This window comes from Saccopteryx bilineata, chromosome 1, assembly GCF_036850765.1.
Source record: "Saccopteryx bilineata isolate mSacBil1 chromosome 1, mSacBil1_pri_phased_curated, whole genome shotgun sequence".
Taxonomy (NCBI): Eukaryota; Metazoa; Chordata; class Mammalia; order Chiroptera; family Emballonuridae; genus Saccopteryx; species Saccopteryx bilineata.
The window spans coordinates 223,937,373-223,956,229 of NC_089490.1; the positions used below are offsets into that span (position 1 = coordinate 223,937,373).

An 18,857-nucleotide genomic window follows, 5' to 3' on the forward strand; every position below is an offset into this window, starting at 1 on the left:
TGTAAAGTTCAGCATAGGGAATATAGTCAATAATATTGTAATTATTATGTATATCAAATGGGTACTAGACTTATCTGGGGGTCACTTTGTAAGGTATATAAATGTCTAATCACTATATTATAGAGCTGAAACTAATATAGTATTGTATGTCAACTGTAATCAAAAAATAAATTTAAAAAGTATAATGCATAGGTGGTAAATTAAATATTACCTCCATATAGCACTTTCTACCCCCAATACTTAGCAACATTTTGTAATATTTCACTGTTGAGATGGTGTTTGTTTACTTTGGGAACAAAAAAATCATATTTCTTTCTTCCATGAGTTTAGCATCTAGAGTGAGATATATAAACATATAGCAAAAATATAAAGTTATTTGCTTTTGAAAATAAATTAATGGAAACAATTCAAGTTGGTTCCAGTTTGTCAGAGAAGACTGCCATCATATCCACATTTATCCTGCATTTGTTTTAATCAAAAATTTAACCATTTCTTTATTTTTAAAACATGCACTGCATGCCTCCTGTTTCTAGGTTTCAGTCTGTGCCCTGGGCAATGGGAGTTACAGAGATGAAAAGACAGGACCTTCCCTGGGTAAACATAAGCTAGTGTAAGAGCATGCGGGACAGTTATCAGAGCTCAGTCAAAAGAGTGAGTGATTTGGATGGAGTGAAGAAGGGCGCAACGAAGACAATGCATAAAATGACTGGGAGACAATAAGCAGGAGTTGAGCAGGCAGATGTCAGTGAATTCCAGGGACAGGGATACTCAAAGCACAGCATCATGAAATAGACAAGGGTGTTCAGGTGACCACAAGTGTCATGAAATTAAACACAACTTCACCACCGCCACCTCCTTTGAGTCTGTGCCACACAGGGATACCTCTTCTCTTTATTCCTCCTCATTCGAACAATAAGCGTGTATTGAGCACCTACCATATACCAGGCATAAGACAATGAGGAATAGCTACATAAATAATTCAAAGTTAAACAAGACATTGTCCCTGCCCTTCAAGACCCAAGCGCAAGAAACTGGTTCCTACCAGGCAAGGGTTCCTGACTTCAGAGAGAGTGCTTAACGGAGGCACGCATGACCCATCCTTGAGCACTGATGACACATGCTGCTTCCTCAGGAAGTTCCCTGTGGGTGATGCAACCAGTCCCATCTGCCTGCCATGCTTCCCACCCAGCTTGATCCATGGAGGAAGAAAGAAACAGCATCCTTCCAAGTTCCTGCCCCAGCCTAGGTCTGAGTTCTCTGTCTTCCCCTGCTTCCCAGCCCCACCCTATTCCACACAAGACACCTTCCTGAAGCACCTGGATGTCCTCCATCCTTCTTGTCTAATCAACAGGTTTCTTAGAGGTCCCTATTCACCCTCTCCTGCCCGGTACAGGAATTACAAAGCAGCTTAATCTAACCTCAGTTCAGATCTAAGTTTCATTTCTTACTAGCTTGGGCTCAGCTGCCTCCTTTGTAAAAGGGGAAATGTAATATCTATCTCACAGTATGTATCTACTCTGTTGAGAGTATTAAATAATTTATGTAAAGTGCCAAGAACAGTGTCTGTCACCAAGTAATTATCTAATAGTAGTGGTTTCTTCCCTCTTTCCTCCTTGGCACATGGACAGTTCAAATCGAAACACCCCTGTGCCTCAAGTAATTTGTATTGGCCCATCCACTGAAATAGAATAAAGAAATATTCATTAGCCTTTTGAGCAACAGGAAAATGTGACCCTGTAGAGGTAGGTCCTCTAGTTAGCCAAGAAAATCAAAATACATCCACAACTACAAGGACTTCTCTCAACCACAGGACCCTTCTTTGTGCTCCTTTACCAAACAGTGAGCCAGTCATCAGCTTTGCAAATAAATATTAGAGAGACACAGGGCCCAGTTCGGCAGGTACTCAGAGCCATGGCCATGGGCTTCTCTACTGGGAAAAGATGGGCCCTGGCTGACTCTGCTGGACCAAATGGACCATGGACTGAGCCATTGGAACAGGAGCCTGCTGTCTTGTCACTTAGTTTTCACATCCCCCAGCAGAGCAGCAGAGAACCAGCAGCTCCCACAGGGCTGCATCCGTCCTAAACCATGCACCAGGGTCCAGGATGTAGTGACACCACCCGAAGAAGCCAGGCCCCAGAGGGCCTCAGTAAGTCCTTGCGTGATGAACTGTCCCAGAAAGAGATGACTACATTCTGTCTAATGCATTTATCTACCAACATTTCTGTGTTGAGGGCCTTGAGAATCCTGTCTTGGTTCAGTTGTTCTGTCCAGTTATAGAGAATGTGCCATGTCTAATTCTGAGCTAAGACAGTCCTGCCCTGTCTCTGCACTGAAGAGAATAATATTAAATAAAACCAATACACTCATTGTTTAACCTTGGGTGTCCAGCCCTGGGGACATGTGTCTGCCCCACAGCCGTGCATACCTAAGAAAACAGGCTTGTTTGTGCTTTCCACTCTCTGTGCCTATGCTTCTGTTCAAGGACCACCTGCGGATCACTTGTATTTTTAATCCTAGCCATAGCTGTTGCTTCTGACACTACAGGTAATTTGTGTAAACTAGGGCCGAAAAGAAAAGGGATGTTACAAATAAGATCATCAAGTAATGGTGGGTCCTGACTATGAAAGACTGGAGGGCTTCAGTCAACCACATATGTCATGTGGATAGTCTAGTAATGATAAAGGGCAGGCCCATGTTTCTGAATGCATTTGATAGGAAAATAAAGCTTTGATGATGCTAAACAGCAAGGACTGTGGGTAGAGTTGGTGAGAGAACAAACCAGGTCCCATGGGTGAAATCAGGTGGCTCAGAAAATAAAATCCACGAGCTCCTGCTGTCATGCATGCCTATCAGATAAAGCCCAAAAGATCTTGGTTTAGCAGGACAAATATTTGAACCCATCAAGCTTGGCTGGCATAATTCTCTATCTCCATCCTCCTAATCCCTAAGTCTCTCTTCAGGGTAGGAAGTCTTAGGTGTTTTTCAAATTCGCCTTATGGAAATATGCAACATACGAGACATGTTGAAGACAGAATGCAAGTGTATAGAGCAGCTTAGAAAGCCTGGGACTGGGGGCAGAGGACAGGACTGATAGCAGTAACATGTCCCAGAGCCAGGTAGAAATACAGAGAAGTAGTCATCACAGTCAAGAAAGAACCAGGACTCTGGTTAAAGGAAATCAAGTTCATCGCTGGATATATTATAGGGAGCTGCCAACTGAATCAGACGCAAGCTGGAAGTACAAATTTGTTGGTCATGGTTGCACAGGTGCCGGTACAAGATGGGTTTGGATCAAAGAATCAACCTTAGGGCTCTGGGAGCAGTAAGGAAGGAAGATATGAAGCAAAGATAGAGAAAAAGGTGATCAAGGAAGCAGAAAAACAGCATATTTAGAAGGTTATTATTTCAAACCTAAAATGTAATAGCTTTCTGCTATCGAAGTATTTTAGACCATGTGAATCGGAGCCACAGAACTCACCACCTAAATTACTTTGTTTTAGGTGTTACAACTAGCTGTTGGCTGTGATCCTAGTAAATACATTGCTGTTAAAGGGCAAGTATACCTGCATTTGACCTGACTTCCTGTTTACATTTTAAAACAAATGGCAAAGTAAATGGTAGTTATTAGTGATCATTTTAGCCTAAGGACTCACATGTCCATAATGAAGTTAAAAACTGAATTGACAATTTGTCCAAGCCAAATTTGTATGAACTTTTTGCTAAGTCAAATATTACATTTGATTATACTAAAAGGGAAAAAGAATTAGTCTCTTTCTCTTTCCCCAGCATTTTTCTCCACCTTCTCCTTGAATAAGCCGGTTTCCATCTTCTGCCTTTACCTCTCTCAGCTCTTCAGTCTACAGAGAAATGAGAGGGAGAAACACTTCCATTCTGCATCCCACTCAGCCCAGTAATAATTTCATTATTACTCCAGAGCTATGACTGTCACCAATCTGACTGTGGTTCATGGTGATGCACACTGGATTTTGTGTCATCCACTTGCAACAGCTCTCTTTCTTCTACATGAAAACATCAAGGTCAACATACAGAAATCTGTTTAACTGAGGCTAAACGTGTAACGGAGACAGCAATGTATCATGATTCCTTTCCCATGGTTTGAAGGCAGGGTGAGAGTGGGAGACCACTGACTCTGTGTGTGTGTGTGTGTGTGTGTGTGTGTGTGTGTGTGTGTGTGTGTGTGTGATAGAGACAGAAAGAGAAACAGAGAGGGACAGACAGACAGAAAGGGAAAGAGATGAGAAACATCAATTCTTCATTGTGGTACCTTAGTTATTCATTGATTGCTTTCTCATATGTGCCTTGACCAGGGGGCTACAGCAGACCAAGTGACCTCTTGCTCAAGCCAGCAACCTTGGGCTCAAGCTGGTGAGCCTTGCTCAAACCAGATGACCCCGCACTCAAGCTAGCCACCTTGGGGTCTCAAACCTGAGTTCCCAGTGTCCCAGTCCGACTCTATATCCACTGAACCACCTACTAGTCAGGTGGAACCACTGACTCTTATTTGAGTCTTATTTATGAATGATTTGCTCTCATGCAAAACAAAGATATACTCATCTGTCATTCTCATAATTTTTTAAATTGATTGAAATTTATTGTGCTTACATAGATTCAAGTGTCTCAATGAATACATTGCACCCACCCCCGTGTTCCCCTCAACATTCCCGTTGCTCCCCTTCCCCCAATGTCCTCACCCCTTCCCTCCAGGATTTGCTTTTCTGCTCTCTATAACGCTGTATTGTGTATATATAATTTCACCAATCTCTTTCCCTTCTCTGATCCCATCGTCTTATCCCCTTTCCCTCTGTCTGCTTTCCCTCTGGTCCCTTTGATCCCGCCTCTGCCTCTATTCTGTTCCTCAGTTCACATTGTTCATTGGATTCCTCAAATGAGTGAGGTCATATGATATTTTTCTTTCTCTGCCTGGCTTATTTCTCTTAACATAATAGTTTTCAGGTCCATCCATTTTGTTGCAAAAGGTAAGATTTCCTTCTTTTTCATGGCCCCATAGTATTTCATTGTGTATATGTACCACTGCTTTTTAATCCACTCGTCCACTGACAGACACTTGGGCCGTTTCCAGATGTTGGCTATTGTGAACAATGCTGCCATAAACATGGGGGTGCATTTCTTCTTTTGAATCAGTGATTTGGTAATCATAGGATATATTCCTATAAGTGGGATGACTGGGTCAAAGGGCAGTTCCATTTTTAATTTTTTGAGAAAACTCCATACTGTTTTCCATAGTGGCTGCACCAGTCTGCATTCCCACCAGCAGTGCAGGAGGGTTCCCTTTTCTCCATACCCTTGTCAGTACTTATTATGTGTTGTTTTGTTAATGAGTGCCGTTCTGACAGGTGTGAGGTGATATCGCATTGTGGTTTTAATTTGCATTTCTCTAATAATTAGTGATGTTGAACATTTTTTTAATAAATAAATTTTTATTTTAATGGGGTGACATCAATAAATCAGGGTACATATATTCAAAGAAAACATGTTCAGGTTATCTTGTCATTCAATTCTGTTGCATACCCATCACCCAAAGTCAGATTGTCCTCCGTCCCCTTCTATCTAGTTTTGTTAGTGCCCCTCCCCCACCTTCTCCCCCTCTCCCTTCTTCCCTCCCCCCACCCCCTGTAACCACCACACTCTTGTCCATGTCTCTTAGTCTTGTTTTTATGTCCCACCAATGTATGGAATCCTGCAGTTCTTGTTTTTTTCTGATTTACTTATTTCACTCCGTATAATATTATCAAGATTCCACCATTTTGTTGTAAGTGATCCAATGTCATCATTTCTTGTGGCTGACCATGGTATATATGTGCCCCATCTTCTTTATCCAGTCTTCTATTTTTTTTTACAGTGATTAAAGCCTTTAAGCAAACTCTTGGCCAATACAGCAAGAATCCATAAAAGAGTAGTGTCCTTAACATGTTCACCAAATCCAAGTTGGCCCCAACACCATGCCAAATCCCTGAAAAATGCAACCCAACCCCAGTTCAGTCTATTAGGAGCTGTCACAAGGAGCAGGAGTCCAGGAAAAGTCCACATCCAGGAAAAGTCCGCATGGCACTGGAATTGTTGTCACAATTCTATACTTTGCAGCTCACATCCAAGTCCCAATGACTGCTGCTTCTAGCTGGTAATGATTCAGGTAGACTGGAAAAGCCATCTGCAGCATGTGTGGAGATGGAGCTTCTGTTCTCCTCTGCCTGGAGAGATGAGACTAGGTTGCTTTTCCCTGGAGCTCTGCGACTGTGGCTTGGTAAAGAGAACTTTGGAATACACTAAGCTGGGTGGCAAAGGTAGATTCATAATAGAAGTTGGCAAAAGGGGGAAAGAGCTCTAAATTAGGAGTAGGTCCCAGCCTGAAATATGAGTGGGGCATTGAGGTAGGAGGAATAAAGGAAACACTATATATTAAACAAAGCAACAGAAAAGAGGACTATCAACACCCACAACAGAGACCTTCAAGGGAAGAATAAAAAACCTGACTATTCAGGCAAGACATAGTTAAGTGGCCCTTGTGCAAATGAGATCAGTTTACCTGCTTCTTGGAAGAAATACCTTAGGCTCATCCACAGTGTCGTAGATGGGGCCGATGGCCCTGGGCACCTTCAGCCTTCAGTGGCAAACCCCAGCTTTCTGGGCAAGGTTAGGTCAAAGGTGGCTGGAGCAGGGCTGGAAAAGACTGAACCCTCCCTTAGAGGAGTGAGGGAGAAGCCTTCCTTCCAGTGTCCCTGTTTCCTCACAGCAGAGGCATGTAAGTCTGGCAGGCTTTAGCTCAATGACCTTCCTTTCCACTATTGAAACAGGACCTAGATGGAATTCTATGAGACCCCTTTGGGGTGTTGGAGCCTTTAAGGGCATGTCCTAAAAGCTGGTAGTTCCCCTGATCTCTATTGGGCTTTTTCTGCCTCTAGGTATCTTAAAAGCCATGCTCAGAAGATCTCACTGAGGGGTTTGAGGATCCCCATCTGCCTATATAAATCTTTTTCATATATCTGGAGCTATTTGGAAAAAGACAAAACAGTGTTATTAGCTGGATCAAATAAAGAAGGTAGTAGTTTGCAGGAGAAAAAGATTTGGCGTCTCCTGTTCATCAGCATTCAAAAGAAATGTAAAATTTTTTTTTAAGTAAAAAGCATGATATGGTAGACCAGTAGGAGTTCCAGGATATGACTCCCCCCTTTAAAAATTTTTTTTTAATTGACCTTAAAATATTTGCTGGGTACACTTTAATAATACCTTGACTTTAAAGATTGTAAGAAATACACATAATTTGAAAGGTTTGACAAAATACAGTAAATGCTTTTGCTCCATATGCAGGAGCATTGTCAGTTTAACCAGTTTAGGAAATCCAATAATAGAACAATGCATACAGACAATGAGCTATAACATGCTTAGCCTCTCCTGTTCTGACAGAGGTTACTATAAATTCAGAATATGTATCCACTGTAATGTGGGCATAGGACTCTTTGCCAAATGAAGGTATATAAGTAAATTCCATTTGCCAAAGTTGTCCTGGTAGGGGACCTTGAGGGTTAACTCCAAATGAAGGGGCAGATTGTAGAATAGGACCCCTTGGACAGGATTTCCCAATCTGCTGTGCTGCTTCCCGAGAAAGTTGAAACTGTTTACACAGGGCTGCAGCATTCTGGTGATGAATAGTATGAGACTGAATTGCTCGGTCTGGCATGGTTGCTCCAAATAATTTTCTTTTGGATAGCTTGACCAACAAAGGCATTCCTAGGCCCTGGCCAGTTGGCTCAGTGGTAGAGCATCAGCCTGGCGTGTGGAAGTCCCGGGTTTGATCCCCAGCCAGGGCACACAGGAGAAGCTCCCATCTGCTTCTCCACCCCTCCCCCTCTCCTTCCTCTCTGTCTCTCTCTTCCCCTCCCACAGCCAAGGTTCCATTGGAGCAAAGTTGGCCCGGGCGCTGAAGATGGCTCTGTGGCCTCTGCCTCAGGTGCTAGAATGGCTCTGGTTGCAACAGAGCAGCACCCCAGATGGACAGAGCATTCCCCCCTGGTAGGCGTGCCAGGTGGATCCTAGTTGGGCGCATGCGGGAGCCTATCTAACTGCCTCCCCATTTCCAACTTCAGAAAAATACAAAAAAAGAAACAAAAAAAAGGGGGGGGGGAATTCCCTTGTGCTAAAGCTCCAAGGAGCATGGAGTGAGCTCCAGTATGTCCTATAAAACATGCAGCTCTGTGTTGACATACAAGTCTTTGAAGAAGGAGGAACTGCTGAAATAGCTCATCAGCATTTGTCCCTAAGACAGCAGTCTTTATAGTGGAAACACCATAAGTAAATATTTGCTGTCTGTATATAGATTAAAGGGGGGGAATATGGCAAATGCTGAAAAGCCATGATAATGGTATATAATTCTAGACTTTGAGTTGATTTTAAGTTGACAGTTTCAGTATAAAGTTGTCCATTGATTTGCAGGAGCGATTTGCCGTTTAGTGGAAGTTTCCCAGAGACATTGTTGTTGATCCTTTAAAAAAAGGAACAACAATAATTTTGAGGCTCAAAACCTATAAGCTGTAAGGGTCGCCTATGCTCCTTGATAATCCAGGAGGCAACAAGATCAAAATATGGAAGTGTATTCCATGGGCCATTAGATGGTTCAATGTGCGCAAGCTGTAGTTGCTCTTGTACCAATTGAGCAGCTGCCCTAAGTTTCTCCTGAGGACAGGGCCATTGGTCTACCCATACAGGATTATCTGATTTCCAAGTAATTGGGTCTGCACAATGCATTATTGAGGTAGCAGGAGCTACCAAGGCCCCTATGCTAAATTTTGATATCCTAATCCACACCTTCTGGTATTGGGTGTGACTTCTATGGGGGTGAAAATTCCTTGCTGTTCTTTCCCTAGTCCCTTGGTGGGCAAAAATCCCCGATCAAGCATCTGAGTACTGACTAAACCATTAGGACTGACAAGCAACGCTCCCATATTTTTCAGAACATCTCTACCTCACAAATTAACTGGCCATCCAGGAGCACATAAGGCTTAAAAAATCCAGAATGACCTTCTTAATCTTACCAATGTAGAAAACTAGAACTTTGTTGAGGGGATTTGCGTTGAACATTTTTTAATCTGACTATTGGCCATCTGTATGGCCTCTTTGGAGAAGTGTCTATTCATTTCTTTTGCCCATTTTTGGATTGGATTATTTATCTTCCTGGTGTTGAGTTTTACAAGTTTTTTATAAATTTTGGTGATTAACCCCTTATCAGACATATTGTTGAATATGTTCTCCCATTGTGTGGTTTGTCTTTTTATTTTGTTCATATTGTCTTTAGCTGTGCAAGAACTTTTTAGTTTGATATAGTCCCATTTGTTTATCCTGTCCTTTATTTCTCTTGCCCGTGGAGATAAATCAGCAAATATATTGCTGCAAGAGATGTCGGTGAACTTACTGCCTATGTTTTCTTCTAAGATGATTATGGTTTCACAACTTACATTTAAGTTTTTTATCCACTTTGAGTTTATTTTTGTGAATGGTGTAAGTTGGTGGTCTAGTTTCATTTTTTTGAAGGTAGCTGTCCAATTTTCTCAACACTATTTGTTAAAGAGACTGTCTTTACTCCATTGTATGCTGTTACCTCCTTTGTCAAATATCAATTGTCCATAAAGGTATGGGTTTATTTCTGGGTTCTCTGTTCTGTTCCATTGATCTATATGCCTGTTCTTATACCAGTACCAAGCTGTTTTGAGTACAATGGCCTTGTAGCATAACTTGATATCAGGAAGTGTGATACCACTCACTTTATTCTTCTTTTTCAAGACTGCTGAGGCTATTCATGTTCTTTTTTGGTTCCATATAAATTTTTGGAATATTTGTTCTATATCTTTGAAGTATGTCATGGGTATTTTAATGGGAATTGCATTGAATTTATAAATTGCTTTGGGTAATATACACATTTTAATGATGTTTATTCTTCCTATCCATGAACATGGTATATGCTTCCACTTGTTTGTATCTTCCTTGATTTCCTTTATCAATGTTTTATAATTTTCCAAGTACAAGTCTTTAACTACTTTGGCTAAATTTACTCCTAGGTACTTTTTTTGTTGTTGTTGCAATAATGAAGGGGATTATTTTCTTAATTTCTCTTTCAGACAGTTTATTGTTGGTGTATAAAAATGCCACTGATTTCTGAATAGTGATTTTATATCCTGCCACCTTGCTGAATTCATTTCTCAGGTCCAGTAGCTTTTTGACTGAGACTTAGACTTTAGGGTTTTCTATGTACAGTATCATATCATCAGCAATTAATGATAGTTTTACTTGTTTTCCAATTTGGATGCTTTTTATTTCTTCTTTTTGTCTGATTGCTATGGGTAGGGCTTCCAGAACTATGCTGAATAAGAGTGGTGAAAGGGGTCACTCCACCTTGTTCTGGATCTTTTCTTTTTTCCTTTTACAGAGACAGAGAGAGAGATAGACAGGGACAGATAGACAGGAACGGAGAAATGAGAAGCATCAATCATTAGTTTTTCGTTGCGCGTTGCAACACCTTAATTGTTCATTGATTGCTTTCTCATATGTGCCTTGACCAAGGACCTTCAGCAGACCGAGTAACCCCTTGCTTGAGCCATTAACCTTGGGCTCAAGTTGGTGAGCTTTTTGCTCAAACCAGATGAGCTGCACTCAAGCTGGTGACCTCGGGGTCTCAAACCTGGGTCTTCCTCATCCCAGTCCGCTGCTTTACCCACTGTACCACTGCCTGATCAGGCTTGTTCTGGATCTTAAGGGGATTGCTTTTAACTTTTGTCCATTGAGTATGATATTGTCTGTGGGTCTGTCATAGATGGCCTTTATCATGCTGAGTTATGTTTCCTGTATTCCCACTTTGCTGAGAGTTTTGATGATAAATGGGTGCTGTATTTTATCAATGCTTTTTCTGCATCTATTGATATAATCATGTGATTTTTCGCCTTCCTATTGCTTATGTGCTGAATCACATTGATTGATTTGTGAATGTTGTACCAGCCTTGCCTCCCCAGAATAAATCCCACTTGATCACGATATATGATTTTTTTCATGTATTGCTGGGTCCGGTTTGCTAATATTTTGTTGAGGATTTTAGCATCTAAATTCATCAGGGATATTGGCCTATAGTTTTCTTTCTTTGTGTTGTCTTTGCCTGGTTTTGGAATCAGAATTATGCTCGCCTTGTAAAAGGAGTTTGGAAGTCTTCCCTCCTCTTGGATTTTTTGAAATAGCTTGAGAAGGATAGGAGTTAGTTCTTCTTTGAATATCTGGTAGAATTCGCCTGTGAAGCCATCTGGCTCAGGGCTTTTGTTTTTTGGGAGTTTTTTGATAACTGTTTCAATCTCATTTGTTGTACTCAATCTGTCTAGGTTTTCTGAGTCTTCCAGATTGATTTTTGAAAGATTATATGTTTCAAGGAATTTGTCCATTTCACCAGGGTTGTCTAATTTTATGGCATACAGTTCTTCATAGTATTTTCTTACAATCCTTTGTATTTCTACTGTGTCAGTGTTATTTCTCCACTCTCATTTCTAATTTTAATTATTTGAGTCTTCTCTCTCTTTTTCTTGGTGAGTCTGGTTAAAGGTTCATCGATCTTATTTACCTTTTCAAAGAACCAGCTCTTGGTTTCATTGATCCTTTGTGTTGTTTTTTTTAGCCTCTAAGTCATTTATTTCCACTCTGACCCTTATTATTTCCTTCATTCTACTTTCTCCAGGCTTTACTTCCTGTTCTTTTTTTTTAGTTCTTTTAGATGCAGGGTTAAATTGTTTATTTGAGCTTTTTCTAGCTTCTTAAGGTATGTCTGTAATGCTATGAACTTCCCTCTCAGGATTGCTTTTGCTGTGTCCCATAGATTTTGAGTTATTGTATGTTCATTTTCATTTGTTTCAAGGAAATTTTTTATTTTTTTCCTTGATCTCATTGTAAACCCATTCATTATTTAATAACATGCTATTTAGTTTCCAAGTGTTTTTCAGTTTTTCTATTGTAGTTGATTTCTAGTTTCATGCTATTGTGATCTGAGAAGATGCTCGATATGATTTCAATCTTCTTGAATTTATTGAGACTCATTTTGTGTCCTAACATATGGTCTATCCTAGAGAAAGTGTACCATGAGCACTTGAAAAGAATGTATAGTCTGCTGCTTTAGGGTTAAAGGTTCTGAAGATATCTTTTAAATCTAGTTGATCTAGTGTGTGCATTAATTCTGCTGTTTCTTTGTTAATTTTTTGTCTAGAGGATCTATCCAGTGATGTTAGTGGGGTGTTGAAATCCCCTACTATTATAGTATTGCTGTTGATCTCACCCTTTATTTCCATCAAAATCTGCTTTATCTATTTAGGTGCTCCTATATTAGGTGCATAGATATTTATAATGGTTTTATCTTCCTATTGGATTGCTCCCTTTATCATTATGTAGTGACCTTCTTGATCTCTTACTATATAGTCTTTGTTTTAAAGTCTATTTTGTCAGATATAAGTATTGCTACCCCCCATTTTTTTCATTTCCATTTGCATGAAATATTTATTTTTCATCCTTTTACTTTCTGTCTATGTGTAACTTTTGTTTTGAGGTGGGTCTCTTGTAGACAGCTTATGTACAGGTCCTGTTTTCTTATCCATGCAACTACCTTATGTCTTTTGATTGGAGCATTTAATACATTTATATTTAAGGTTATTGTTGATATGTGTTATTTATTGCCATTTTATTCTTTAAATCTACAGTCCTCTTTTACTAGATTTTTTTCCTCCTTTGTTCTGTTTACAACAGGCCCCTTAACATTTCTTTTTTTTTTTTTTAATTTTTTTTTTTTTTTTTTTTTGCATTTTTCTGAAGCTGGAAACAGGGAGAGACAGTCAGACAGACTCCCGCATGCGCCCGACCGGGATTCACCCGGCACGCCCACCAGGGGGAGACGCTCTGCCCACCAGGGGGCGATGCTCTGCCCCTCCGGGACATCGCTCTTTTGCGACCAGAGCCACTCTAGCGCCTGGGGCAGAGGCCAAGGAGCCATCCCCAGTGCCCGGGCCATCTTTGCTCCAATGGAGCCTCAGCTGCGAGAGGGGAAGAGAGAGACAGAGAGGAAGGAGGGGGCGGGGGTGGAGAAGCAAATGGGCGCTTCTCCTATGTGCCCTGGCCAGGAATCGAACCCGGGTCCCCCGCACGCCAGGCCGACGCTCTACCACTGAGCCAACCGGCCAGGGCCCCTTAACATTTCTTGCAGCATTGGTTTGGTTGTAATGAATTCCTTGAGTTGTTTGTTGTTGTTTTGTTTTTTGTTTTGTTTTGTTTTTTGTCTGGGAAGATTTTTATTTCTTCTTCATTTTTAAACAGTAGCCTTTCTGGGTAAAGAAGTCTTGATTGTAGGTTCTTGTTGAATATTTCTTGCCATTCCTTTCTGGCCTTAAATGTTTCTGTTGAGTAGTCAGATGTCATCCTTATGGGGGCTTCTTTGTAGGTTATTGACTGCTTTTCTCTTGCAGCTTTTAGTGTTCTTTCTTTATCTCTTAGTTTTGGTATTTTAATTATGATGTGTCTTAGTGTTGGTCTGTTTGGGTTCCTTTTTAATGGGAGTCTCTGTGCTTGTTGAACTTGTGTGACTTTTTCCTGCATCAATTTAGGGAAGTTTTAGCTATATTTTCTTCAATCAGGTTCTCTATCCCTTGCTCTTTCTCTTCTCCAGGAACCCCTATTATGTGGATGTTATATCTCTTCATGTTGTCACAGAGCTCTCCTAGAGTTTCCTCAGATTTTTTTTTTAATTTTTTTTTTTAATTTTATTTAATTTTACAGAGGCAGAGATAGACAGGGACAGACAGACACGGAGAGAGATGAGAAGCATCAATCATCAGTTTCTCGTTGCGCGTTGCGACTTCTTAGTTGTTCATTGATTGCTTTCTCACATGTGCCTTGACTGCGGGCCTTCAGCAGACAGAGTAACCCCCTGCTGGAGCCAGCAACCTTGGATCTAAGCTGGTGAGCTCTTTGCTCAAGCCAGATGAGCCCGCGCTCAAGCTGGCGATCTTGGGGTCTCGAACCTGGGTCCTTCCGCATCCCAGTCCGACGCTCTATCCACTGCGCCACCACCTGGTCAGGCTCCTCAGATTTTTTATTCTCCTTTCTTTTGCTGGTTTGCTTCCATGCTTTCACTTATCTTATCCTCTAAATCAGTTGTCCCCAACCTTTTTTGGGCCACGGACCAGTTTAATGTCATACAATATTTTCACAGACCAGCCTTTGGGGTGGAACAGATAAATGTATCACGTGACCGAGACAAGCATCAACAGTGAGTCTTAGACGGATGTAACAGAGGGAATCTGGTCAGTTTTTAAAAATAAAACATTGTTCAGACTTAAATATAAATAAAACAGTAATAATGTAAGTTATTTATTCTTTCTCTACGGACCAGTACCAAATGGCCCATGGTCCAGTACTGGTCCATGGCCCAGGGATTGGGGACCACTGCTCTAAATCACTGATTCAATCCTCTGCTTCATCCAGCCTGCTTTTAATTCCTTCTAGTGTAGTCTTCATTTCTGATATTGTGTTTGTCATTTCTGTTTGATTCTTTTTTATAATTTCAATGTCCTTTTTGATGCCAACTATCTCTTTGTTTAGGTGCTCATTTTGTCCATTTATTGTTGCTCTAAGATCCTTGAGCATCCTAACAATCAATCATTATTCTAAACTTTGCATCTGGTATCTTAGTTATTTCCATTTCATTCAGTTCTTTTTCTGGGGATTTCTCTTATTGATTCATTTGTATTGCACTTCTCTGTCTTCCCATTTTGTCTCTGTATAGACTGCTTCTTTGGATGTGTTGTTTGTGTAGCTAGCTGAGTATAGGGTTGGTGTTGTCTGCCTCCAGCTTTCAGTTGTGTTATTTCTAAATCTTCTTGGGATGGCTTCAGCTGTTTGTAATCTGCTGTGGGCTACTTGTCCGCTGCTACTCTTTTTGCTATTTGTGACATTTTCAATGCCTTACCTGGGTCAGGTTTGAGGAGCCTTTCCTTAAGATACCACTCTAATTATGGTTGTTAGGTCCTGAGCTGATGCTCTCTGTATCTGGTCGCTGGATGTACCAGCCCTGGACCTCCCTGGCTGGAACTTGGTGCAGACCAGTGGGGGTCACTGCTTTTGACTGGCCCTTAGAAACCTTCTTGGAGCTACAGGCAATCCAGAATTTCTGTCTGCCTCTAATGGGCCCTGATGCCATTGTAAGTATAAACTGCACTCCTAGGCTGCTTTTATCCACTCTTGGCCAGTGTGTGTGGCCTCTCTATTCCTGAAGTGAGGTTTTTCCACCGGCCCCCCTCTGCCTCCACCTCTTCAGGCACTTGGGCACCAGTGCGTGCTCGCGAGTCACAGTTCTGGCTCTTCTGTGGGTGTGGGTGTCTCCTCACCTCTCTAGGCTCCACCCCTGCAGGCATGTGGGATGCCTCTTAGGGCTCTACCCCTCTCTTTCTCATCGTGGGCCACTGGGCTCCACCCTTCACAGGTATGTGGGCTGCCTCTCTGGGCACTGCCCCCCTCAGGCATGCAGGATGCTGCCACACAGGTTGCCTCACTGAGCTCTGCCCCCATCCGCTGCACGGACCAAGCACAGCAGCTGCCACTGCAGCCAGGCCCTCCCACCCTTCAGAGGGTACTCAGCAGGTGGGGGGACCATGTAGCCCACACCTTAGCACTCAAAACCTGTGTCCCTGATGTGCCCCCGCTTTTAAGAGACTTTTTGCGCTGACTAGAGCAGGAGAGCCTCTGGTGGGTGGGGTAATTGCTTCCCTTTGCTGGTGCCACTTCTTCTAGGAAAAATGGCCACTTTAGATTTGGGGAGTGATTCAGCACAGAGGTTACAGTTGCTGTCTCCTATAGTCTCTCTCCGTGCCTCCGAGACTACACTCTCCTCTTGCAACTCCAGTCCTCTCAGCACTCCTCGCTACTGGAGCCCTGGGTAGTGGCTGTGAACAAGGTTTTCTGTGCAGTCCCTTTAAGATGGAGCCTGGGTCTGAGAGTTCTGTCTCCCTCTCGCAAACAGTAACCCAGCTCTTCTTTCAGCTAAATACTGTCCATACACCTCCTCTAGTCTCTGGGACTTCAGGCTGGGGTTCCAGTCTTGTAACTGAGGGCCCACAACTCTCCAGGAAACTCACTGCACCATGAGAGACCTCTCAGGCTGCCTCTCACTCCTGGGAGCAGGGCAGCCCTTTTCGCGTCTTCGCCTTTCCTACCTGCTCAGTGTGGCTTCTTCAGTGTTGCTTGGTTATAGATTCCTCTTAGTTTAGTCCAAAGTTGGTTTTTCAAGGTGATTGTTCCTAAGTTAAGTTATAATCCACTTTGGTTTTGGGAGGTGGGAGTTGTAACATCCACCTACTCTGTTGTCATTTTCCTATCCTCATTCTCATAATTTTTTGAGGACTGAATGGTAATAATCAGTTGCTCGATTGATATTTAAGTATTCCCATCTCATTCAGCAAGGAATTTGCATTTCCCATAATTCTTTTTCCAGGAAACATAAAGGTTAAGAGCCTATAGCATCCTATTTCTAGGATGGTCTACCACACCAGGGGTCCCCAAACTTTTTACACAGGGGGCCAGTTCACTGTCCCTCAGACCATTGCGGGGCTGGACTATAAAAATACTATGAAGAAATCCCTATGCACACTGCACATATTTTATTTTAAAGTAAAAAAACAAAATGGGAACAAATACAATATTTAAAATAAATAACAAATAAATTTAAATCAACAAACTGACCAGTATTTCAATGGGAACTATGCTCCACTCACTGACTACCAATGAAAGAGGTGCCCCTTCCAGAAGTGCGGCAGGGGCCAGATAAATGGCCTCAGGGGGCCACATGCGACCCGCAGGCTGTAGTTTGGGGACCCCTGGTCTACACCCTTGCTCATTAGAGTATAGTCTATGGACTGGGAATTTATCAGACATACAGACTGTTAGGCTTTATCCCACATCTGCTGAATCACAATCTCTGTCTTTAAAAAATTTCCGGATGATTAGTAGGGGCATTAAAATTTGAGAATACTTGCTCTAAGCAACATGTTACCAGGATGAATTGCCAGTACCACTACATGTAGATTTCCTGCTTCCGTGAGATGTATAGCAGCTTGAATCAATCTAGTTCTGGAAGGGTGTAGATAGCAATCATCACACTTGGCTACTCATCAGAATCACCCAGAGAGCGCATATACAAAACACAGATTTCAGGACTAAGGTCCAGGCCTCTAAGTCTAATGACCCATTGCTCTGGAACCTTAAAAACAAACCTAAAATCTTGAATTCAGGTTGTGGTGGGCCTAAGGTTTTATAGTTACCAAAGGAGACCTGTGGGGTCTAAGGTACTTCTGACAGGAGACTTGTCAATGAAAGAGGGCATCTCTTGGGGTCTAACTTGGGTTTGGGATGGGAGATGGTCTAGACTTCCAATATCTATCTAAACACAGTGGTGATTAATGTTCCTTATGATTTACACTAGAAGTAACCAACAAAAAATGGTCAAAGGAATAATTTAACTTATTAAAAATCCTTTCATTTCATATATCATAATAGCCTTATGTCTGCAGGAACCCTAACTAGAAATTATGTAAATCCTTAAAGTAGCTCCTTACTTGCACAACTGAGTCTCTAGTAGAAATTAGAAATCTGTTTTTAAAAATGTATGAGGAATAAAACCATCTACAGAAATCTTTCTTCATTTTGATAGATTTTCTATCAATTTTTCACATATATCAAATATAAGAAGCAAATCAGTAGATTTTAAATTCTGGCATCTTCAGAAACATTTCTGAAACTGATTTTTTTTTTAAGTAAGAGGAAGGGAGATAGCCCAACTACCACATGCACCCTGACCATGGTCCACCCAGCAATCCCCATCTGGGGCTGATGCTCAAATCAACCAAGCTATCCTCAGCACCTGGACCAAAGCTCAAACCAATTGAGTCACTGGCCGTGGGAGCAGAAGAGGGAGAGAAGGGGGAGAGGGAAGGGGAGAGAAGCAGATGGTCACTTCTCTTGTGTGCCCTAACCAGGAATCAAACCTGGAACATCCAGACACCAGACCAAAGCTCTATCCACTGAGCAACTGGCCAGAGATGAAAACAATTTTTAAAAACAGAAATAGTAGGGCAACACACTAATCCCAGAGATTATAATTCAATAAGTGATAATTGTGTGATACTCTCAAGTTTGAAAATTACTGAGTTAAATGATTAAATGTTTGTTCAAGTATATAATAAGTGATATTACAACTTCATTGTTTTATTTTTGTAGATTTAATAAAACAAATTGTCTTCAGCATGATTTCGCTTACATTATTGAAAAGTAAGAAATATTTTAACCTAAACAGTGAGTTATTTTTTTCAGAACTCTGAGTTTTTATTAATGTAGTGCCAATAATTTAGAATCAGTACTTATTCCTATTAGCATCAACCTTTTATAATATGTACATTCATTGCTATAAATTTACCTCTAGGCACTGCTTTTACCTTATCTCATGAATTTTGAAAAGTTGCATTTTCATCTTCAATTAGTTAGAAATATTTTTAAATTTCTTTTTATATTTCTTCCTTAACCCATGGGCTACTTAGAAGTATGTTGTTTAATATCCACATATTTAGGGAGTATTTTGTAATTATAGTTATCTATTTGACTTCTGTGATACCTCCCTACCCAAAGTATTGGTTTTAATGTTTAAGTTTGAAAAGAGGAAAGACCAGTAATAAAAAATATATTTTTTACAGGTCATATCTGAGGAATGAACCATCTAAAAACTTGGTAAGAAAACCATAATTTTATCAATTGGCCCAAAA

At 41.2% G+C, this 18,857-nt stretch overlaps 1 protein-coding gene across 1 annotated transcript in view; it reads left to right on the forward strand.

The window, feature by feature from the left end:
• CATSPERE (catsper channel auxiliary subunit epsilon) overlaps positions 1 to 18,857 on the forward strand; it is a 91,865-nt gene that overhangs the window by 38,986 nt on the left and 34,022 nt on the right. The window contains exons 14-16 of the mRNA XM_066252723.1: positions 3,504 to 3,556; positions 18,319 to 18,369; positions 18,789 to 18,822. Of these exons, the coding sequence (XP_066108820.1) occupies positions 3,504 to 3,556; positions 18,319 to 18,369; positions 18,789 to 18,822 (138 nt within the window). The remainder of the gene's footprint in view (positions 1 to 3,503; positions 3,557 to 18,318; positions 18,370 to 18,788; positions 18,823 to 18,857) is intronic.